The sequence below is a fragment of the Magnolia sinica genome, chromosome 11, assembly GCF_029962835.1.
Source record: "Magnolia sinica isolate HGM2019 chromosome 11, MsV1, whole genome shotgun sequence".
In the NCBI taxonomy this organism is placed as follows: domain Eukaryota; kingdom Viridiplantae; phylum Streptophyta; class Magnoliopsida; order Magnoliales; family Magnoliaceae; genus Magnolia; species Magnolia sinica.
Window position 1 is genome coordinate 30,496,153 of NC_080583.1, and position 25,460 is coordinate 30,521,612.

Consider the following 25,460-nt stretch of genomic DNA (forward strand, 5'->3'; position numbering starts at 1 on the left):
TGATACAACAGCAGTAGTAGTTTTTGGCCACCATGGCGAGGATTTTTGCCTAGAGCATGGGTGCGGCTTCGCCTGCTCCATTTACACCCCCTGCTGGGAATGCAGGTGCCAGCGGCCACCTTGAGCGATTGCCGTGCTTACAGCCCCCTACCTTTACAGGTACTCATAGACCCGAGGAGGCCGAGTATTGGCTTGACTGCATCTCTAAGATGCTAAAGCCGCTGCACTGCATAGAGCCCGAGCAAGTGGAGTTGGTCACCTTCATGTTCGAGAAGGAGGGCAGCTTATGCTGGGATAGTGTCCTCCGTACTGTTGCGGTTGGACACGTGTGGACGTGGGCAGATTTTGAGGCACGCTTCTACGAGAAGTACTACCCCGTGACCTACCGCCACGAGAAGGAGAGTAAGTTCCTTCGCCTCCGATAGGGAGGGATGACAGTGGCTAAGTATGAGAATAGGTTCACGGTGTTGGGCAGGTACGCCCCGTTGATTCTGGCAGATGAGCCAATGCGTATGCGGCATTTTTCTGAGGGCTTGCGACCAGATATTCGGTCGAAGATGTACTGCGCTAGCATACCTAGCTACTCTGAGCTAGTGAGCATGTTCATGAGGGCCGAGCAGGACGGGGACAGGCAGTCCCGTATGCGAGCACTGATGGCTCCTATGCAGCGACCTGAGATTCAGAGCAGACCATTCCTCGGGAAGAGGCCGCGGGCAGATTCACCGCCAAGACTGATGGCTCCACCTGCCCTTGTGAGGCGACCTAGTGTGTGGTGTGCCTATTGTAAGAGGCCAGGCCATACGGAGGTAACTTGCTTCACTAGGATGAGGGATAGCATCTTCTCACCACCCCAGAGGATCAACTGCCAGCTTCCCCAGACTATATCACCACCACCTCTACGCTCGGCACCAGCTCATTCATCCTTCCGGCCACCCGTATCTCGATCTAGGCCGCCCCAGCGACCTATGGCTCCTCAGCCCAACCGGTCTCAGCAGGCGTGCATCCATGCACTTATAGCAGAGGCGCCTGATTCTACAGCTACCATACCTTTGGCCTTCGAGCTCACCGCCCACATTGAAGGTACCCCTATATTTCTGTTGGTGGATACGGGATCCACTATATCCATGATATCATGTTTTGCAGTCTAGCGCTTAGGGCTGAAGACGACTCCGATGGTTGGGGTGCGAGTTATTGCAGCACCAGGGACTTTTGTAAATGCCACCAAGATGTGTGAGGGTTGCTTGATAGATCTAGGGAGCAAGATGATATGCATTGAGTTGATTGTCACCACGATATACCATTTCGACGTCATCATTGGTATGGATTGGCTGACTGAAGTGAGGGCCGAGATTGACTGTGAGACCTGACTAGTGACAGCTCATGGACCTAAGGGCACGCCCTTTACCATCCCCATGCAGGTCAGTTGCCCTTTTTAAGTCCTTTGTTATGCTTCCTTACTGAAGAATGTTGACGGCCTGGTACTTAAAGACACGCTAGTGGTTCGAGAGTTTGAGGATGTGTTCAGTAAGATACCTGGACTATCTCCTCGGCGCAAGATCGACTTCACTATCGACCTTATGCCCGATGCGACACCAATATCTCTTCCGACGTATCACATGGCTCCATGTGAGATGGAGGAACTGAGGAAACAATCGACGATTTGTTAGATGCTGGCTTCATACGGCCGAGTGTGTCTCCTTGGGAGCACCCGTGTTATTTGTGAAGAAGAAGGACGGTTCACTACGATTGTGTATTGATTATCGCAGGTTGAACCAAGTGACGGTGAAGAACAAGTATTCCTTGCCCAAGATAGATGTTCTGTTCGATCAGTTGAAAGGAGCGCAGTATTTTTCGAAGATCGATCTATAGTCAAGGTATCATCAGTTGCGCGTCAGGGATGAGGACGTGTAGAAGACGGCTTTCAGGACCAGTTTTGGGCACTACGAGTTTCTCGTGATGTCGTTCGGCCTTACGAATGCTCCGACTGTGTTCATGGACTTGATGAACAGGGTATTTTAGCCATTCCTTTACCGATTCGTCATGTGTTTATTGATGACATCCTGATATACTCCAAGAGTCGGGAAGAGCACGAGGAACACCTACGAGCAGTCTTGGATACTCTGAGGAAGAACCAGTTATTTGCACAGTACAAGAAGTGCGACTTCTGGAAAGAAGAAGTCAAGTTCCTAGGACATGCGGTGTCCAAGGGATAGCTGTGGACCTTGCTAAGGTAGCCGCAGTTCAGGACTAGGAGTAGCCCAGTTCGGTTACCGAGGTGAGGGGTTTTCTTGGTCTGGTAGGTTACTATCGACGATTTATTCAGGATTTTTCAAAGATAGCCAGACCTTTGTCTCAGTTGACACGGAAAGATCTGAAGTTCGCCTAGAATGAAAAGGCAGAAGCAGCTTTTCAGGAGCTGAAGGACAAGTTGACGTCCGCCCCTGTGCTAGTATTGCCAGAGCAAGGGGTCAAGTATGTTATATATACCGACGCATCTCGTGTTGGTTTTGGTTGTGTCCTTATGCAAAAGGACAGGGTGATTGCATATGCCTCAAGACAGTTGAGGAAACACGAGGAGAACTACCCTACTCACGACCTGGAGTTGGCAGTCGTCATCTTTGCACTGAAGATCTGGAGACATTACCTCTACGGAGAGGAGTTCGAGCTCTTTTGTGATCACAAGAGCCTCAGATACATATTCACTCAGCGAGACCTGAATATGAGGCAGCGGCAATGGATGGAGACACCGAAGAACTTTAAGTTCAAGGTTTCTAACCATCCTGGCAAGGCCAACCTTGTGCAGATGCACTGAGACGCAAGAAGGCATTGGCATTTGTGGCTCAATTGATGGTAACAGAGTGGGACATAGTAAAGTTTGTGCAAGACTTTGAGCAGAAACTCACGATGGAGGAGCCGTATGAGGGCATCGCACATATTTGAGTACAGCCCCTCATTGATGACAGGATCATCGCGGCTCAAGCAGATGATGAGCTACTGACGAAGATGAGAGGGCAGGTTAGTACATATGAGGATTCATAGTGGAGCGTTGGTATGGATGGGGGCTTACGTTACCGTGGCCGCCTATGCGTCCCGAACCTTCCTGACTTGAGGAAAGAAGTTCTTGAGGGCGCTCACGATTCTCGGATGGCTATGCATTCAGGCAGTATGAAGATGTATCGTGACATGAAGAGGTCGTACTAGTGGGACAATATGAAGGCTCATATAGCAGATTACGTGTCTCGTTGTCTCACATACCAGCAGGTCAAGGTAGAGCATCGCCAACCTCCTGGTTTGCTTCAGCCCATGCCCATAGCTGAATGGAAGTGGGACTTCATCTCTATGGATTTCATCTCAGGGCTGCCGAAGACGAGAAAGGGTTATGATTCCATTTGGGTGATCATGGACCGGTTGACAAAATCGGCTCGTTTCCTCCCTATCGGAGTTTCGAACTCTGTAGACGAGTTGGCCAGGCTGTACATCAAGGAGATTATACATCTGCATGAAGTTCCCTTGGAGATCATGTCGGACCGAGACACGCGATTCACATCTATCTTCTGAACTTGTATCCAGGAAGTGATGGGTGTGAAGTTGAAGTTCAGTACCACGTTCCACCCACAAACTGACGGGCAGACGGAACGGGTGAATCAGATTCTGGAAGATATGTTGGGGCCTGTGTGCTGGATTTCAAGGATAGTTGGGATGACTGTCTTCCCTATACAGAGTTCACCTATAATAACAACTTCCAGGCGAGTATTGGCATGGCTCCTTACGAGGCACTGTATGGGCACCCGTGTAGAGCACCGCATTGCTGCGCAGAGGTTGGCGAGAAGAGCTTGATTGGTCCGGAGTTAGTTCAGGCGACTTCAGACAAAGTCAACATTATCAGGCACTGACTTCTAACAGCGCAGAGCAGACAAAAGCTATTCTGATACGAGGCGGCGACCGCTAAAGTTTGAAGTTGGAGACCATGTGTTCTTCAGAGTTTTCCCTATGAAGGGAGTCCTTCGGTTTGGCAAGAAGGGGAAGCTTACGCCTCGATTCATTGGCCCATTCCAGATACTTGATCGAGTGGGGGTGGTAGCGTATCACCTTGTGTTGCCCACACCACTTGCAGGTGTGCATAACGTATTTCATGTTTCTATGCGGAAGAAATATGTTCCCGATCCTTCCCACATTATCAAATGGGAGCAGGTGCAGTTGAGCGAGGATGCTATATATATACTGCGACCGACGCGTATCCTAGACAAGAAGGAGCAGGTATTGCGTAGTAAGGTTATTCCACTTGTGAAAGTGCTGTGGACGCATCACACGAAAGAAGAGGCTACTTAGGAGACAGAAGCCGAGGTTCGAAAGAACTACCCTCAGATTCTCGAGGAGTACGAAAAGATACTAATTTTGAGGATAAAATTTTTCTTTAAGGGGGGTAGATTGTAACGTCTCGAAAAAATTCATACAAAGATCCGAGTACCACCCAGGCAGAAATCACCCAGGACCGAAACCTTTAGAAATTATGTTAATATTAGCAAGTGCTAAACTAGAGTGCTTATGAAATTAGCACTAATCACTTTAAATATGATCTGCAGACCCAAAACATACAGAATCATTGACGCTACATTACCCTGATATCTAAAATTCATCCCAAAACTCGGTTGCTCTCGGGAGCATCCTGAAACTTCGTATCGGACTTGGACTGCACGTCGAAAGTCTGATCACCCCGAAACTATATGGATATGACCGCATTACTAGACTTGACCACTCCCTCGAAAATCAAGTCCTAATTGTGTCTAGAAATGCACAACTTGAGCCCGAAGCAAAGTGTGTGAGAAACGTGAAAATATTTAGAAATAAAAATCTGGATTTAAGTACTTTGAGTCGTGTCGCTTGCGGGTCAAATATAAGGATTCAGACTGTCAGAATCTGACCCAAATACACCCTCGAATCAGGAGAAATGTCCCACACATGTCGGTGTACTTGTGACCCTGATCGAGTGCCGGTGACCGTTGAACTGAAACTGGTCCACTACGGTCGATCTGTAAATCTGATCGGAACGAAAACTCAGCCTGACCTAGATCTATGGTCAGGGAGCTTAAGTCCAACTGCACGTAAAAAAGGGGCCACCAGAAGTACTCCGTTGGACCGAAACGGTCCGTATTTAGATATAACCTAAGTATACCTTGGCCCTGGGGCCATTTCCATCAAACCTGGGCCTATATAAGGACCTTAAATCCTCTCTCTCTCACCTCATATGAATTTGAGAAAACCCTAGGAGAGAGAGAAGAGAAAAGAGAAAGGAAAAGAGAGAAAGTGAGAGTAAGAGTTGGAAGTTCTTCCTGGGATTCGATCCCGTTACTCCACGCACTTAGCCACCCCCTCTGTATCACAAATCTGACATTTTTGACAACGTACTTGGGTAAGAAAACTTAACCTTAATCTATTTTAGGGTTTCAGATAGTGTAAGTTATGAAATAGCTAACCTAATTTATGTTATAGGTTGCCAATCTGCCGTAGACAAAGACTTGACTTTAAAACTGAGTTCGTTACGAGTCTACTGGCGAAAGGTGCAGACTATAAACATATAGGTTATAGTTTTCAAGGCTTTCAATGTCGGTTAATAGTTTATTACTGATGTGGGTGCTATTTCACATGCCAAATGCGATGTTTGTTTCGCGTTTCAGATATGTATGAATTATGTGGAGTTTAGTGTATTCCATGTATTTGTAGAAAAGACCGTGTACGTATGGAATTTGAAATTACGTTTGCCATGATTAATTGTCGTGTGATTATGCTAGTTGTATGTGTAACAACTCCTTGATGAAAGGATTTGCCCTAATACGTGCTATCACCAACATACGTTATGTATGTTGGAATATGTAGTCTAAATTTTTGTAGAAATGTCTGAATGAACAAGTGTGTAATATATTGTACTTTATATGGACGTTGAGAAGAGATTCTCAACTATCTTAACAATGTGTATGATTTCCTCCATGCAACTTATATTCTCTGTCTGTTTTACTTAGGGATGTACATGTGTGTGAATTCATGTTTTAGTTGAAATCCATCAAATGCTCACATGCTTGTATGATTGGAATTGTTGATCCATTACTGTTTCGATTAGCTTGTATAATTATCTGTTATAATTGAATGTGTCTGGGACTACGGAATAGTCCAGGCAATCGGTAACAGGCACTAAATAGGTGGCTGAGGTTGTCTCGCCACATAAGACGTGTTCGATGAACCCGAGTCGTACCTTGGTTATCGGCAGTGGTTAGGCCACACGGAGTGCTTACGCACTTCATGTCAGTCAATTCAACGTGCGCTCGAACTAGTCGAGCTCGTCAAGTAACCCGATTGACCCGATATATGTTCACTATGTATGGACGCTACTGCTTGAATCTAAGGTACCAAACTCACCAGTGAAAACCCCTTTAAACCTTGGTACCTCGATTTGCTAAGACTCATGAGCCGAGCATGGTGGTATGGGACACCGTGGTCGAGCTGTCGGCCTACGCTGGGGTGACGAGCCTTCCTGTAGTGACAAGTGAACAACACAGCCTCGTGAGCCGAATACGGTGGTATGGGATACTGTATTCGAACTGTCGGCTTACACTGATAAGGTGACAAGCCCTTTGTAGTGACCTCAAGCGTACTCTGAGACCGCGTAGAGGCGACGAGCCCTTACGTAGTAACAAGAGTACACTAAGCCTGTATTGATAAGGTGACGAGCCCTTTGCAGTGACCTAAAACCACAACATCGTATGACAATTGCTAGGATTGACGACCCTAGAATGGATCATCGTTTGGAAATTAATACAAGGGAGGTACCTTAGCTTCCCAATCCTACTGTATGAAAAGGACTAATAAGAACTTGGTAATCACATTCATGCACCACATTACATGTGCCGTTTGGCGATGTTTAGAGAGCACGAGGAAGTGACTGACATGCGCGACCATTAGATAAAGATCGCTGAGGGAGTGCAGGCGAGGGCATACATCATTTATTCATACCATCCTACATTAATCAGAGTATCTAGGGAAGTTCGATTGTATTGCTTTATCATTACTGCTTGACTGAATTGATAACATGTTAACCTTTGCTTTATTGTTCCACTGAGTTGATCACTCACTCCCACGTTACGGGACAGTGTCTTGAACACCAACCAGACCCTGTTATAGGTTCAGATGATGGCGCAACCTGCGAGGTGGAGCCGGACTTTGAGGATGATGAGAAGGCATTCTCATATATGCACTATTCAGGTGGGTTTACATAGACCACTCTGATCGACGGGGGCTTCAGGGTTATTCTTGTAGTGGACTGATACATTTTTGATATTTTACATTTTGAAACAATACATGTAATTATTGACCTGGCAATGCACACATACTTTGGGGACTTATACTGATTTGTAATCTTATATATATTCGTTTCAGTCTTCCGCTTGCATATTACAACTGTCCCTGAATTATGTTTTGCCGATTTGGCTTGATCTTATTCATGTTTTATGCACTAATACAGATAACATTTAATCATTATTAAATATGTTGCATAAGTGATGCGTTGAAACTCGGGAGTTGGACTTTTACTCAACCCCCGATTTTCAGGGCGTTACATATATATATATATTAAAAAGCAGAGGTGGGTCCCACGTAGGGCCCACCAGCACTCATTTATATGTGTGTGTGTGTGTATAAATATATAAGGGGTAACATCCAGGCCCTGGACGGCCTGGACAGTACATACATCAAGGAGGGCCCCACATGTGGGGTGTGTCCCACCGTCCAAAGACGGTGGATGGTTGGATAAAACATACACTACAACGTGGCCCATCAAAATGGATGGATGATGAGGGTGGGTCCCATGGACCCCACTAACCTCAGCGTTGAAATGAGGTATCTTTCACTCCCTAGCAGTCACCCGTACTTGGAATAAATGCCAAGACGTCAATGTTGAAATGAGGTATCTTTCACTCCGTCTACCATTTGAGCCATGGATTTGGGTCCCACCGTTTAGACGGTCTGGATCTCATGTGGGACCCACAAAAACTGCTGATGTCAAATGGCAGATGGGTCCCACCATCTAAACGGCTTGGATGTTGATGCCAAGAGGGGCAATGTCCTGCTGCTGGCCGTCCAACACAAGGACGGGCCAGCAAAAAAATGAATAGACGACATCAATGCACGGTGGTTGGGCGTGGCTACTGATCAGCACACGCCAACCCTCAGTTTCCAAGAAGGGGGTGGGTCCCACATGCAGCTCCACACGCATGGATAAGCCCTGTAAAAGGGTATATAAATATAATATATATTATATTATATAATATTATATTATATCATTTATAATATAATATTATAATATATTTACATACCATATGATTGTATAAATATATATATTATATGCAGCCTCTAACCATTGTCCAGCCACCGTCCAGCAAGCTGACGGTGCTAGATGATACACCCTATCATGGTGGTCCCACATAGTGGGCCATAGGATTCCAATCAAGCTAATATTTGTCTTTCACTCTCATCCGGGCCTATGTGACCGTCGGTCATGTAGGCCTCAATAGAGATCAAGGTGGCCCATTCGTTGGACACCATGGATAAAATACACACATCTTAGGTGGGCCATTCATCATAGACAAAGAGAGGAAAGAGATCGGCGATGACAGAGGGGCCCCGCCACTATGGGTCCCTCTTGGATACAAGCATACATCAAAGTGGGTCATACATATATGGACCCTTAAATCAAAAGAAATGAATGAAAGATAAAAATCCAAGATCACCCACCACCTTCTTCTTGCTCCCTTGGCTTCCTTTGCTCCTTAGATTCGATCCCAACGGAAGAGATGAGGTTTTGATGGTTAAGATGGGAGATGAGAGAGTTAGGAAGTGGGCCACACTAAAGTTCCTCCATGAGAGCTTTGGGAGAGCTTGGACGTGTGGCTCTCTCTTGCTTGGGAAAGTGGTTTGAGAATGAGAGAGAGAGAAAGGGTTGTAAAGAGAGATGGGTGATGGAGTGATGGATGTGGTGAGTGATGGGTGTAAAAACTTTGTTGACTTTGGGGTAGATTGTGTAACAAGGGGTATGGGCTTGTGTAAGAACTTTATTGACTTTGGTGTAGATTGTGTAAGAAGGGATATGGGCTTGTGTAAGAACTTTGTTGACTTTGGGGTATATTGTGTAAGAAGGGGTATGGGCTTGTGTAAGAATTTTTGACTTTAGGGGTTGCTTGGGGATGGGTGAGAGGTGATGTATACTTAACATGTACTTGACCCTTGATGGGATTGATTGATTGATTGATTGACATGTACTTGACATGTACTTGACCCTGGCATGGGTATCGCCTTGGCGCCCGAGACGCGGCATCGGAACCGCGGTGATGGCGTGGTCGCTAGGGTACAAGTCTCGGATTGAGTCAACTCGTGTTGACGGTGTACATCTCAGGGTCTCGCGCAAACATCGGATAAAGGTCGAAGGTTATCAAAATTCGACCGGGAAGACCGCAGAAGCCTATGGAACGGTACAGTCTAGGATACAAGGCTTATAGAGAGAGTTAACTTTGGATGGGGAGGTATGGGTTGTTATGCCTTATTGGTAAGAGAGGGATGGGTGTTGTACTTGATTAATTGATGGGATTGATTTGATAGATTTTAGAGATTCTCTTCTCAAGATTGCAAATGTGTAGCGATTCTTAGAGATAAACGCCGGCCCACATCTCCTAGCCTGGGTATCACATCAGCACGTGAGACACGGCTTTAGAACCATGGCGATGGCGCGGTCGCGATGGTATAAGTCTTGGATCGAGTTGTAAGACCTGTATCCTAGCCTGTACCGTTCCTTATGCCTTCGTGGTCCTCCCAGTCGAATTTCGACGACCCGTGATCTATTATCGGCATTTGCACACTATCCTGAGTCGTGTCTCTTATTCCTAAGTCAGCTCGACCTGAGACTTATACCCTTACGATCACGTCGCCACAGCGTATTACGCGCCGAGGCGATACCCGGGCCAGGAGATGTGGGCCCATGTTCAGTTCGAGGAAAACACTACGCGTTGCAAATATCGAGAGAATCTCTACGACACATTACATCAATCCATCAATCAAATGTCAAGTACAACACCCATCTCCAAGTACAACCACCCTTCCTAAAGTCAACTCTCTCTTATAACCAAGTACACCCATCCATCACTCACCATCCCTCTCTCCCATCACTTCTCTTCCATCACCTCTCTCTCTCTCTCTCATTCTCTAAGAAACCCACATCCAAGTAAGCTCCATGAGAGAGCTTTGTGTAGCCCACTTCCTATCTCCTATCCCCACCCTCTAAAAGCAATCTCGATCGTTGAATCTCATCCATTGGAGCTCTAGAATGTGTTGATGAAAGAAGAAGTCCAAGAAAAAGCAAAGGTGGGTGTTCATTTCATTTGATTTTGATGTAAGGTCCACATGATATAGGACCTACTAGATGTGTGCATTGTATAGAGAGGGCCCATAGTGGTGGGGTCCCTCCCCTTCACCGATTTCTCTCTCATTTTCTCTATCTCTCTCTCCTTATCTCTCTCTTTCTTTCTTTCTTTTTTCTACTAATGATGTGGCCTACTTGATCTGTAATCCATGCCATCCAGCCATCCATCTGAATGTGTTGGGTAAGGCTGACCAGGATGTATGGGTTTTATCAACACCATCCATCTGACGGTGGACCCCATCCATGTGGGACACACCTTGATGTTTATATGTTATCCACCCCATCCATGGATGGGACGTGGGGCCCACCTTGATGACATGCTAAGTGCAGCACGTGGGCTATCATGAGGTATCTATTGATCCCAGTCGTCCATCACCTAGACAGTGGGCCAGCAGCAATAGCTGCTGAACAACGTCAGCAAGCTCCGTGGGACCACCATGAAGTATGTGATTTATCTATGCTGACCATCAGAGGAGGCTGTTGGACTGACTTCCAGCAGCTGTGGGACCCACGTGGTATGTGTTATCCCCACACCATTCATTCATGGGACCCACCTACAGTACGTGTGGGTCCACCATGATGTATGTGTTGCATATCTATCGTCCAGCTTGCTGGACGGTGGGAACCCACCTTCATGCATGTAATCTGTATCCACAACGTCTATCCATTCTGTCAGATCAGGTGGCCCCATAAACTCAGGTGGGCCTCACCACATTAAATGACATGGCTCCAGATCTTTAGTGGGCCATATTTTAGGAAATAATGTGATTGAACGGCCACCATTAAAAATCTCCTTGACACATGGTAATGTATATTTGCCATCTGACCAGTGTGTGCGGCCCACAAGGGACCACCCCATGATGTATCTGTCCTCACCGTCTAACTGCTTGGACGGTGGGAAAATCATAAATATTAGCTTGGTCCCAAGCTGTGGGCCACGTGTATGTGGGACCCACCTTGGCAAATGTATTTGCTTTGCACCGTCCAAATGTGAAGGATGGTGGAGCTCACCTTAATGCATGTACTTTGTAACCATGCCATCCCTCTGTTTGAAGTGTGGGCCCACCCCACATGTGTGACACGTGTGGGCAAGTGGGACCCTTCCTTGATGTATCTGTTCTATATCCATAACGTCGACCTGGACGGGTGGTGGGGCACCTATTATGTATGTGTTTTATACACTCTGTCCATTTGTTTTGGACGTGGGTCCACCCCACACGTGTGGCACGTGTGGGGGTAAGGCCCACCTTGATTTTTTGAGTTTTATCTATGCCTTCCATCTATTTTGGCAGTGGGTGGGGCCCACCTTGCCATATGTATTTTATATCCCCACCATCCATTTCTGGACGGTGCTAGTGGGGCCCTACTTTGATGATGTGTTGTATATTTTCCCACCATCCATGTGGATGGTGGGGCCAGCCGTGATATATGTGTTCTCCACGCCGTTCATCTGATCATCCAGGCCGTCCATCGTGGCCCACCATGATTTATGTATTTTATCAGCTCCGTCCATCTGTCCAGGACGGTGGACCTACCTAGATTATGTGTTGTATTCACACTATCTGTCCATTTTGATGGACGTGTGGTCCGTCTTGATATATGATTTCATCCACGCTGTCTAGGGACAAGGGACCACCATGATGTATGTTTTATCCACATTATCCGCGTGACGTGTGACCCACCTGATGTATGTTTTATCCACACTGTCCATAAGACGTGTGACCCACCTGATGTATGCATTTTATATCCACGCCGACCATCTGGTGAGGCCCATTTGTAGCGAGGCCCACCTGTGATGTACATACAACCCATTAATGCGGCCCATTGACGCAACCCACTTGATGCGTATGAGGCCCATTGGTGCGACCCGTTGATGTGGCCCACTTGGCGTATATGAGGCCCGACTTGATGTACATGAGGCCCATTATGATGTGTATTAGGCCCTTATCGTCCGGCCCCTTGTGACGTGTATTAGGCCTATGACGTGTGGCTCATTTGATGTATTCGAGACCCAGATACATGGCCCATTTGATGCATATGAGACCCTTGTATAAGGCCTAATATGATGTATTTGCGGCCCACTCATTAAGGCCCATGATGATGTATACTGGGCCCATGTGACGCGGCCCATTGTGATGTATGAGACCCTTGTGTAAGGCCCATTATGATTGTATGAGGCCCATTGAGATTGTATGCGGTCCATTGTATTATGTATGAGGCCCTTGTGTGAGGCCATGGGCCCACTACATGTTCGGCCCTATGTGGACCACTTCTTGGGACCAATGTTGGTTAAATGTCCACATTGATGGGCAATGATGGTTAAATGTCCACATTTTGACCTTCCCTTAGGCCTGGTTAGGCCCATTCTCATCATTCTCTAATGGGTTAACCCAAATTATTGGGCCCAATTGATATTGCTTGATTCATCATCGACCGTCCATCTATGGACCTCGCCTTGCGCTGAGGCCGAATTCGATTGTTGAGGCCGATTTTGATTATCGAAGTTGATCCTGATTATTGAGGCTGATTCCGATTGTCAAGGCCGATTCCGATTGTCAAGGCTGATTTCGATTATCGAAGTCGATTCCGATTCCAATTTCAATTATCGAGGCCGATTCTGATTGTTGAGGACAATTCTGATTGTCGAGGTTGATTCTGATTGTCGAGGCCAATTCCGATTGTCGAGGCCGATTCTAATTATCGATGCTGATTTTGATTATCGAGGTCGATCCTAATTTTCGAGGCCGATTCCGATTGTCGAGGTCGATTTTGATTGTCAAGGCCGATTATCGAGGCTGATTCCGATTGTCGAGGCCGATTCTGATTGTCGAGGCTGATTATTAAGGCTGATTTCGATTATTAAGGCCAATTATTGAGGTTGATTCCGATTCCGATTGTCGAGGCCGATTATCGAGGCCAATTCCGATTGTCGATGCCGATTTTGATTGTCGAGGCCAATTTTGTTTGTTGAGGTCGATTCCGATTGTTCAGGTCGATCCTGATTATCGAGGTCGATCCTGATTATCGAGGTCGATTTCGATTGTCGAGGCCGATTCCGATTGTCGAGGCTGATTTTGATTGTTGAGGTCGATTTCGATTGTCGAGGCCGATTCCGATTGTCGAGGCCAATTTTGATTGTTGAGGCCGATTTCGATTGTCGAAGTCGATTCCGATTGTCGAGGCTGATTTCGATGGCTGAGGCTGATTATCGAGACCCATATGATGGATATGCAGCCCGTAGTTGAGGCCCATTATGATGTGTATTCAGCCTGTGTTTGAGGCTCAATGTGATGCATATGCGACCAGTAGTTGAGGCCCATTGTGATGTGTATTCGGCATATGTTTGAGGCCCAATGTGATGTATATGCGGCCTGTATTTGAGGCCTGTTTGATGTGTATTCAGCCCGTGTTTAAGGCCCAATGTGATGTATATGAGGCCTATGTGATGGGCCCATTGTGATGCATTTGAGGGTCAGGCGATGGAGCCCATTGTGATGTATGTTAGGCCCATCGTGCTGTGTATTAAGCTCTTGAGTGAGGCTCATGGTGTTGTATATTTGGCCCTTGTGTGAGGCCATGGGTCCACTATATGTTAGGCTCTATGTGGGCCATTTCTCAGGGGCAATGTTGGTTAAATGTCCACATTGTTGAGGTCGATCGTCAATGCCGGTTATTAATACCGATTATGAGTATGTGACAACATAGCATCATGATACATGCCCATATACATCATCTGCATGTTTGTTATGAGATGTGGTTAACCATTGCATATGTCATTGGGCATGTTGTTATAAGACTCCCTGATAGGCGAAGGTTATCTTACATGAGCGCACGGTATGCGTAGGATTGATGCATGATTGGATTGTATAACTCATGCATCTTGCATTGTGTGTTGTGATTACTGTACGCCCTAGCGACATAAGGGTCGTAGCCTCCACAGACATATCTTAGATGGCCAGATGGGATACCGAAAATCTGTTATTAGCATCAAGCTACCATAAATGGCCCCGGGTGAAAATTCCTAAATCTCCGAGGCTAGGAGACGCCCCAACATCGAGACCAAGTGGATACATGAGCACCCGAGTGCCGAATACCAGGAGGCCCTGTCTCCCATTGTGTCATGGTCGGTTGGGAGGGGGTGTGGCCTTACCCACCCGAGCGGAGGGGGCATATCTAGGCTGAGTTTGACCAGCTCGTGAATGGGTCCGCTATCGACGTGCCAGGTAGATATTGGCTGACTACTGGCTAGGCGGATAGTGAGGTCTCTTCCACTTGTATGGTCGCACGTCAATGGGCGGTGATTTGCATGTAGAGTGTACTAAACCCTGGTGATGATCTCAAAGATGTACAGTACTGATTTGTGGAGCAGGTGTTACATACTCATTCATTCATTCACTATCCACTCGGGCTGATGGTGCGCAACTGTTTGTTACGTGTACCTTCACAATGGCTAGGATTTCGGTTGGGGCGCGTGACTAACCTGAGATCAGGAGTTTACCACATTAAGTTTGACATCCAAATTAGGTATGAGACTGGTTTGGATATAAGTCATTTGTGATGGACCCCATAGCCTGCGATACTACAACTATCATCCCGATTTTACACTCCAGCATGGTCATTCCATTCACACCGCATATTGCATTACATACACGACATATGGTATTTTGGGTTACTGTGTTTTTGCATTTATATGGTCTAGGTACGGCTAACGCTATTCGTGATACTCATCAGGAATTGTATATTGCATTGCACCCTCGACATCTGATATTTGGCTCTTTATGACTCCTCATTTGCATAGTTGATCTGTATTGCATATTCTGATATTGATTGACTAATGGACTTGTCAGTATTTCCACTTACTCTGATATCATATGATTCATGATCTTACCAGTATTTTTGATATTGTATGATTATGGCATTGTATTGAATACTTGGCACTTACCATGTGCACACACTTACACCACCCTCTAAGCTTTCTATAAGCTTATGCACGATAGATGCATGTAGGTGATGTTAAGTTGCAGTAGCGTGGAGCTTGGAGCATGTAGCTGACTTCCAGAGCTTTGATTTTGACATATGTATTTCCCTTTCAGCATTGTATTTAAATGTTTATATTAGTGGATATGTGATAATGATGTTACTTTTGTGATTTGGGTAAACTTGTGGTTATGCTTCTTACGAGATAAATGTACATTGGAAAATCCTCCTTGTAGGATTCCAGGATCGGAACTTGGCAAATGGGCGCTGGGAGCCGAGAATGGGATACTATGAATGCTGTCGGCACCGGATTCGGTGATCGAGATTCCTGTGAATCCGATTTCTGAATTTGGGGCGTGACACAAGCCGACTTAGATATATGAGATGCGACTTAAGGTCACGCGCAAATGCCGACTATAGATCGCGGGTTGCCGAAATTCTTCGGGGAGGATCGCGAGAGTCTAAGAAACTGTACGGTTTAGGATACGGGCCTTACTGTTATTAAGGTTGAAACCAATGTTTAAGCAAAGGTTATTTAGGTAATTTCAAATGTAAGTCTATGAAAAAATCATTTTGGAAATATTTTGGTCACAAATCAGCAACTGCCACTTGGCCACACTAGGACCATTGATGTGGCGGGCCCTTATAGATGCGCGGATGGTCAAATCATTGAGTTGGACTATCCCTAAGTACGGTCCACTTTTCATGGGCCAACATGAAAAAATCACACCCATTAGAATAAGATTTCCATCAGATCTCATATAAAAACGATGGTTTGAATCAAAGTTCCAATGATCAATATGGATATGGGGTCAGTTATGGTCCTAAAGAACCATTTATTTGTTGGACCCTATCAATAATCAAATCCATCTATTTGTTGGACCCTGTCTGGGGCCGAATATGGTCCTAAAGAACCATTTTTAGTGTGCAATCCTAACTATATTAGAATGCAAAAGTATAAGGGGGCTGCAACACTACCGATGGACCGGCGGTACTACCGCCGCCCACTAGACAGTCCGGGTAGCACTACCGCAGGACCGACAGTAGTACCGCCGTGAAAGGAATGGAAGCAGATTGGCTGGTGTACCACACACCAGCTATATAGCTGGTGTATTGACATCAGTAAGTTCTGTGGGTCTTATCATGTGGTATGTGTTATATCCAAACCGTCCATCCATTTGGCGAGCTCTCTTTTTTTCTTTTTTTTTTCTTTTTGTTTTTTTTTACACACACACACACACCCCACACACTCACACTAGTGGAATTTCACCACATATGAATACTCGAACCCTTGACCTGGTTTTGAAACTCCTGAGAGTCTACCACCTGAGCAAGAGTAAGGATCCCATTTGGCAAGCACATATTAAGGCTTGAGACAAAAAATAAGATAGATCTAACTATCAAGTGGACCACACTGTAAAAAGCAATGGGGAATTGAATGTTTACCACTGAAACCTTTTTAGGGGTCACAGAAGTTTTAGATCAATATGAAATTTGTTTTTCCTCTTCATCCAGGTCTTTGTGACCTTATAAATAGATTGGATGGAAAATAAACGTTATGGTGGGCCTTACAAAATTTTTAATGGTGAAAATCAATATCCCCGCTGCTATTTGTGGTGTGGTCCAGTTGATCTTTGGATATGATTTTTTTTTTTTTGGATAATGCTCTAAAATGATCTCGAAATATAGATGAACGTTGTGGATATAATAAATACATAATTGTGGGGCCCATTCGTACAAGTCGGAGCTTGAGGAGAGTCGGCACTCGTCTTCGCACACCAACCAATTTGCTTCTGAAAGGAATGGCAAGGGTATTTTGGTCCACTAAAAGTGCGCCATACAATAGGGGATTAGTTTGGTAAGGTAAGTTTGGATGAGCGTGATAAGGTAGGTGGCTTAAAAGTGAGGTGTACAGTAGGAAAACACACACTCTCTCTCTCTCTCTCTCTCTCTCTCTGTGCGTGTGTGTGTGTGTGTTTGTGTGTGTGTGTGTGTGGGAAATGGTTCAATGCGGTCGAGCTCATGGGAACTTCCCATGAGGTCGAGCTGTGTGGGCCCCATTGTGATACTTGTTGAACATCAACATCGTGCATTTGATGGGTCCCCTTTAAATTATGGGATATCCCAAAAATCAGTCGTATACAAAACTCAGGTGGGCCATACCATCTAAAATCATGTGAAGACATGCCTAAAACATATAAAAGTACTTGGTGGGGCCACCTAAAATTTGGATGCATCCAAAACTTGGTCTGACCCCTCATCCAAGTGGGACACACATAATGGATGGACTGGATTTGTGAACAACACCTTAGTGGGCCTAACAAATGATTATAAATGTTTTAATGGGAGGGCAACTCCTCTCAACTGTTGTACGTGGTGTGCCCAAAAAAGTCATCGATTGACTCAATTTTTAAGCCCGAGGCCCACCATGGAATGGTGCATTTGATTTATGGGGTAGAGCGACACGCATCACGGTGGAGCCCACACAGCTTGACCTCATAGGAAGTTGAAACTTCCCATGAGGTCGAGCTATGTGGGCCCCACCATGATGTGCATCGAACGTCTACCCCAATCCATGACTTGGGTGGGCTACACCGCATACAACAGTGGAGAGGGGTTATACTCCTATTAAAACATTCATAATCAATAATCAATTATTAGGCCCACCGAGATACGGTTCATAAATCTAGACCATCCATTGTGTGTGTCCCACTTGGATGAGGGGTCAAACCAAGTTTCAGCCGCATCCAAAATTCAGGTGGTCCCCACCAAGTACTTTTATATGTTTTAGGCATGTCTTCACATAGTTTTAGATGGTATGGCCCACCTAAGTTCATTGATTTTTGGTATATCCCATAACCTAAAGGGGACCCATCAAATGCACGATGTTAATGTTCGACACACATCATGGTGGGGCCCACACAGCTCGACCTCATGGGAAGTTTCAACAGTAGTGTCATCATCATCATCACTATTTTATATAGTGTGACCCACCCGAAATCAAGTTCTATCTCGGATTTGGGCTAGCCCTAAAATGCTCTAACCTAGTAGGTAGACGGTATGGATTATACACATATAACTTGTCTAATATGTGTATAAAATGCTCTAACCTAGTAGGCCCCACAATGGTCCGTAACATCAAAGAAAAAAAGAGTAAAGAAAAGCAAGGAAAGCATTCGGCTAATGGGGTGGGCTCCCGCCACTATGGGATCCAACATACACTCCATACATAATTAGGAAATGGAGGGTTTTAACCCTCCCATGCACTTACTTCGAAGGATGGACAGTTGGATTAGCTCGGATTGGCGATCGGACGGTCCACAAGCTCCTCTCTACCCCTAACCTCCTCTAATCGCTCTTTTCTCTTACTCTCTTGATCCTTCCTAATTCTCTCTCAACCTCTCTTTTCTCTTAATCTCTTCCTAATTTGTCTTTCTTTTCTTTCTTTCTCTCTTGATCTCTCCCTAATTCTCTCTAATCTTTTGCTTTCTTTCTCTTAATATCTCTCTAATCTTGCTAGAAAATGGTAGAAATGAGAGGGAGTTGGGGATTTTTGTGGTAGAAGTTTTAAGATAGGGAGGGAATAAGAAGAATATGGAGGGGTAAAATGGGGAGAAAAAGAATAAAACAATGATGGCTAAGCATGGGAAAGGGCATGGGTTGCATGAGTAAGGTATGGGCTTGTTTGACTAGAGGGGGAGAGAGAGATAGACATGAGTGATGGATGCCTTGTTTGATCGAATGATTGATGGATTGATAGATTGATTTGACAACATTAGGAAACCCCAAATTGTGTCAAATATACAACTTTTAATATAGGCACCAAAATGAGGCGTGTCGCACGGCGTTGGAATTGTAGTGCCCACGCGGTCAATAAGGTACAAGTCTAGGGGTACTGTGGTATTAAAATTGGGTCGCGATCAAAACTTGTTGATTTGGTCCACCGGGAACATGCTGTTGTTAAAGTAGAAGTGTACGGAAGGTCTCGCGAAGTTACGGGTCTTACAATCAGTCTCTTTAGTTTCAGGCATGATTGGTGCTCCTAGAGACCTTATATAAGAGATGCTTGGTGCTTTCTTTTCTACGCTACTAGTTTTCCTTACTTCCAATTTCGAAGGATCTTATCATGTCATCCACTAACGTTCCCTCTCCTCCTACTCTAGCGAAAGCTTTTCTGGACAAAATCTTTTATGAAAATCTAGGATTATTTAGTAGTTCTTCTTTGATATTCGATACCTAGTTTTGCATTCGACATTATCGTGAGATTGCGATGATAGATCCAACCCTAAAGGAAATCTTAGATCTCTTAGAAAAACTATGCCCTCTTAAGCACGCAAACTTTGAGGCTACTACCGACTTTCATCGTGTTAACAATCTCCTTAAAGAACTAGCCCGTGTTCGAGTAGGAGTTAACTCCTTCTATGATGAATATGATGCAGCCTAGAACGAACTCCTTCATTAGACCCATCAACATCAACTTAACAAGATTGCGTTGTGTGTGTTCCAATTATAGGGCAAAGATTTGGATCATGACATCCAAGAGGTCAAGTGTGTATATGGAATACTTGAAAATTCGAATACTCAAGAACCGTGGGGTTTTATTGATTCCCATATCATTATTTTCTAGGCTCGTTCTTAAGAAACACTGCTATAAAGAAAGAAGCAGAGGCAAGGTTAGGAACCTTGGGTAACGTAGATGAAATTGTTGTAGTCCTTAATCACATGGTGACTGAGAAATTTTCTTGGAGAGCTATCATGCATAAAGCTGAAGAAACCATAAGTGGTCAATAGCCAAATTCGATACAATCAGGGCTACTCATACCTGACCTACTCTTTTCGGTCGAGTCTCTATTTTTTCCTTTTTTCCTTTTTAATTGTTTGTTTATTTGTTTTATATATACACATAAGCATATGTAGTCGGCTTAGGCCACATTTTGTTTTTCTATCGACCTTATAATATAATATATTTCTTTTCTTTTTTTTCTTTTTTTTTTTGTGACCAATTTCATCCTTTTATGCATGACCATTGATCAATCTAGTCATTGTTTGGCCTGATCTTTATATTTATCCTATACATTGGGATGATATGCTTTTAAAAACTGACCATTTACAGGATTCCTCATGATCTTTTCATCCATATCAAGAAGAATGTAAGCATCACTAGAAAGAACCTTTACCATTGTGAATGGTCCTTCTTAAATAGGCGACCATTTACGAAACTCAACTTGGTTCCGAGAGGCAATATCACTTTCCAGATTATATCGCCTTCTCGAAAAGCATTTTTTTTCACTTTCTTATTATGAGCTAGGGTGACTTGAGCTTTGTTAAACACAATAGAATCCAACGCCTTCAGCCAAATTTCATCTAAGTCATCGAGTTCAACCAACATAGCTTTTGTGAACTCGACTCGGATCAAATTAGCGTGATAGGCTACCTGTAATGATGTCATAATTACTTCCAAAAGTAACATAGCATCATGTCCATACGTAAGTCTAAATGGACTCATCCCTATGCTTATTCAAAATGAATTCCGATAAGCCCAAAGAGCTTTTAATAACTTAATGTGTCATTATTTAGGATTCTCATCGATCATCTTGCACAAAATATTCTTGATGACCTTATTGCCGACTTTAACCTGGCCATTGGCCTGAGCGTAGTAAGGTGATGAATGTAATAGTTTAATTTTATATTGATTGACCATTGTTTTGACTTCCTTAAATGAAAATGTTGCACCTTGGTCCATAGTAATCGACTCAAGGATTCCAAATCAATGAATTATATGAGTTTCAAAGAATTCAACAATTTTTTGATGACCGGTGCCCAACATAGGTTTTGTTTCCACTCATTTGGTAAAATAATTAGCAGCCATAATGATGAAACTGTCCTTTAAATGAATGATGATAAATTTTTCCTATCAAATCAATATCCTATCCTCGAAATGGCCAAGGTTTGACAATAGGATGCAACTCAATTGCAAATACATGTTGTATCTGCCCATGTTTCTAGCATGCTTTGCATCCTTTGGTATATTGGATACAATCGGTTGACATTTTTTGCCAGAAATATCCATAGCATTGGAGCATAAGTCTCATTTTCTTTCAATTTGATGTGCTCTACAAATTCCTTCATACACCTCTCCCATAGCCACCCCAAACATCACAATAATACTCCATCAGCCCCTTTTCGATATAACTCATTATCAATCATGACATAATTCACGACCGATCTCCTAATGTTTCGGCCGACCTTTATTTGTGGGAATCGGAGATAATTTATAATTGGATTTCTCCAGTCATCATTACTTATCTTGACCTAACAAATTTCTTCAGTCGATTCCTTTTGAAAAACCGAAGGTAATGATGTCCTTTATGTATTATTGTTCTTGCTTCAAATCCTTAGACAATTTGAAGTCTCGATGCCAATTGTGTCATTTCATTGGCATCAATACTATTTTCTCGAGTTATATGTTTCAACTTGACCTCATCGAATCTGTTTAGCAACTGATTTGCCAAAACATAATATGGTTAGAGGGTTGTACTTGTGCATTTAAATAAATCAACAAATTGGTTAATAAGTAATAAGGAATCACCCATCACTGATACATTTTTTATTATTGATTCGGTCATCATTTCTAGCTCCCATCTGAACTCGTCTCCTTATTTTAGCTTCAACAATGGATAAAACACATTAGTTTTCCAATACAGTTAGAAATAAATCGACGCATAAAATTGACTTTACTAGAAACCTTTGCAATTCAGCTTCATTTCTCGTCATCTGAGCTTCCATTATTGCTCAAGCCTTATGTTGATCGATTTTAATTCCCCTTTGATGTACCATGAATCCTAAAAAAAATTCTGTCAATATACTAAAAGCACATTTAAGAAGGTTTATTTTGAGCTTATGAATCCTCATTTGTTCAAATGATTTCTATAAGTGATCAAAATGTTTAGCTGAACTGGCCGATTTAACTACTATGTAATCAATATAAATATCTATGAATCGGTCTATCATATCATGGAAAATGGCACTTATAACTCTTTGATAAGTAATTCCTGCATTTTTTAGTCCAAATGACATTACGACCCAACAAAACATTCCCAAAGGATCAGGACATCTAAATATTATTTTTAGAACGACCTCAACTGCAATGCTTATTTGGTTATATACTAAATGATGTCTATAAAAGAAACCATTTGATGTCATGTTGCTCGATTGATCAATTGGTCGACCATAGGCATGGGATACTTATCCTCTAGTGTGACTTGATTTAAATTTTGAAAATCAATGTAGATTCTGATTTTATCATTTTTCTTGATAACCAATATTATATTTAAAATCCATTCAGCGTATTTGATGGGTTTGATGATATTTACTTTCAAAAGCCGTTCAATTTCTTTTTTAATATTTTGTGTAACTTCAATCATCATTCGTCTAGGTGGTTGTTTATATGATTGAAAGCCATTTTTCATAGGTAACCTATGCTTGACCAGTTTTTAATCTAATTCAGGTAACTCATGATGATTCCAAGTAAAGCAATCAACGAACTCTTTAAGCAAGTTAGTATAATGTAGGGGCATTTTCACATCGGGCTCGAGTGGGGTCGCCTGTGGGATGTAGGGGCACACTCGGGGTGGGCGGGGCCTACGGGGGAGGTCTTGTGTTCGAGACTCCTCACCGGGGGTAATTAATGTGCATTTCACACTGGGCTCGAATGGGGTAGCCTATGGGATGCGGGGACACACTCAGGGTGGCCGGCCCATGTGAGGCGGTACTCATATGATTTGGGGCCCATGAGGGGGGTTTGACCGAGGTCCTAACTCATGAGATGTGGGACTTGGGCTATCAGATAAAGGAATTAATTCACCATGCTCTAACAGTTCAAGCTTTTAGAGCAAGTGGTTAGTACGAGCAACCAGTTGTCTGGGCTAGATTCCCAAACAGAACTATTATTGACCTGTTGTTGAGGTGCAACCAGTGCTCTCTCGGCAAACATAACCTCCAACCAATTCATGATTTCAGTATTGCTAATCATCCACCTATTAAAGGATTCTACCTGAGCCCATGATTGATCAGCTTAAACCCATTACATTTTCGCCACAGGTTGAATTTCCCTTTGAACATAGACTATCCCGGTCGACATAATTTCACTAGGTTCAACCCGATATGATGAAGCTCTACTAGATTTGGCAGTGCAAGCACCAGAACAGGTGGTGGATTCACTTGCTCGGGTGCCTGAGGCACTTGCACCTCTTCCTCTTGAGCAAGAGGTTCGTTAGCTGCAACAGCGCTAGCAGCTGTAAAAGCATTACAACCACCTCTTCAACTCATGATTTCTTAGAATTACTGCACTGGTAAGCATTCTTGCAATCAAATTTCTATTGGATATGTCAAAATTGTTAATTTTTTGCATAGCTGGTGTAAAAAAAAAGGAAATTTCTGACAACCAAGTAATTATTTGTAATGTCCCACGGGGCATGCCAAAAACTGTCGGCGCTCTTTGTTTTCTATCATGTGTGTTTTAGTACGAGCATGCCATAATTAATAAAGTGACTCGATTCAAACCGAATGAGCTTTCAACCCTAATCGATGAAATAAGCAGATACTCCGACGTGAACGTATATGACAAGATTCTACAAACATATGTCACTTCCTCAACCACTCGCAGAATTTTATAGTGATCATGTAATTGTTGAAGGGTGGGGTTGTTCCTCCAAAGATAGGCTGCGCTTTGTCTTTCACAAGAAAGAACTTTTTAAAATACTAGTGCAACCAGACAAAAGTAAACTCACAGCCAGTCGTTGAGAGCAACTATAAGAATTAATGTGTCTCTTAAAAGAATTGTTTGATATTGGATAAGTATCAAGTCCAGCGTATAAATATAGACATTGATTATAACTAAGAACTAAGAATTACTGCTATTGAATTATCGCTACCCATAGGATAACTGCGATAAATAGAAATTTTGATTAATATTAGATTAGTTGTTGTTTTTGTTATTTTTTTGGGGGATTGTTCTATAGTTTTTCTCTCCTATTTATAGATTTTTTTTACACAACTTATTCTTAAATATATTTTTATCATTACTTCAGCCATTACTGTAGTTGAGGAGTCCACTACATCCTTCTTTGGATACATTTCTTTTTCCCATCTATTCCTCTTCTCTCACCCAAGCTTTGCTTTTTTCAGCTGCTACTTGTTCATCAGTACACATCGGCCGCATTGATTATTCGGGTCCTCTGATGACATATAGTATTAATATTTTGCCAATTAGGATTATGTAAAATAATGCTTGAAAATGACATTTTGAAGATCTTTTCATTCACCTATTATCTCTTGTGCAATGACACATGTCACTTTCTCATTGGCTGCCACGAGGGCTGCCAGGAATAAGGCACAACAATTTGCTTATCCATGCTAGGGATATACTGTACCACCGTGTTACCAACAAATCAGGGAATTAATCTTATCCCATGGCAAGAGGGGACAATCCCTGCCATGGGTAATAATTATGTTTTTTGAATCCTATCCCACCTAATCCCTTCTAATCCCACCGCCCAAACACGCCGTAATAGAATAGTAAGTGATAAATAAACCTTTCTCAAATATTCTTACTAGTGTACATGGCATATAGAGCTCCATATTCACTAGCGATCTCCACCGAGTCAAGTGCACTTTCAAAGCAAAATCTTATTTTCTAAGATGAATTTTGTCATCAATGATTTAGGATATGGGTACTTAACCCTGCTATGAGGGGCTACCTATGGGATTTATTCACACAGTCCATCCATTTTCCATATCATTTTAGCTTGTAAGCCTAAAAATGATCAAGATCCAAGTCTCAAGTAGGCCACACCGAAGGAAGCAGCAGCGATATTGACAACCACCATTGAACCCTTCTTAGGACCCACCGTGATGGTTAATTGGTATCCAAACTGTTAATAAGTTCACATAGACGTGGATGAAGGGACAACATATATATATGGTTAATTGGTATCCAAACTGTTAATAAGTTCACATAGACGTG

General features: G+C 43.5%; 1 protein-coding gene across 1 annotated transcript in view; it reads left to right on the plus strand.

Moving 5' to 3' along the window:
• Positions 1 to 557: 557 nt before the first annotated feature.
• The window catches only part of LOC131218082 (uncharacterized), a 29,502-nt gene continuing 4,599 nt past the window's right edge, over positions 558 to 25,460 (plus strand). The window contains exons 1-3 of the mRNA XM_058212764.1: positions 558 to 935; positions 1,464 to 1,662; positions 23,588 to 23,703. Coding sequence (XP_058068747.1) covers positions 558 to 935; positions 1,464 to 1,662; positions 23,588 to 23,703 — 693 coding nt within the window. The remainder of the gene's footprint in view (positions 936 to 1,463; positions 1,663 to 23,587; positions 23,704 to 25,460) is intronic.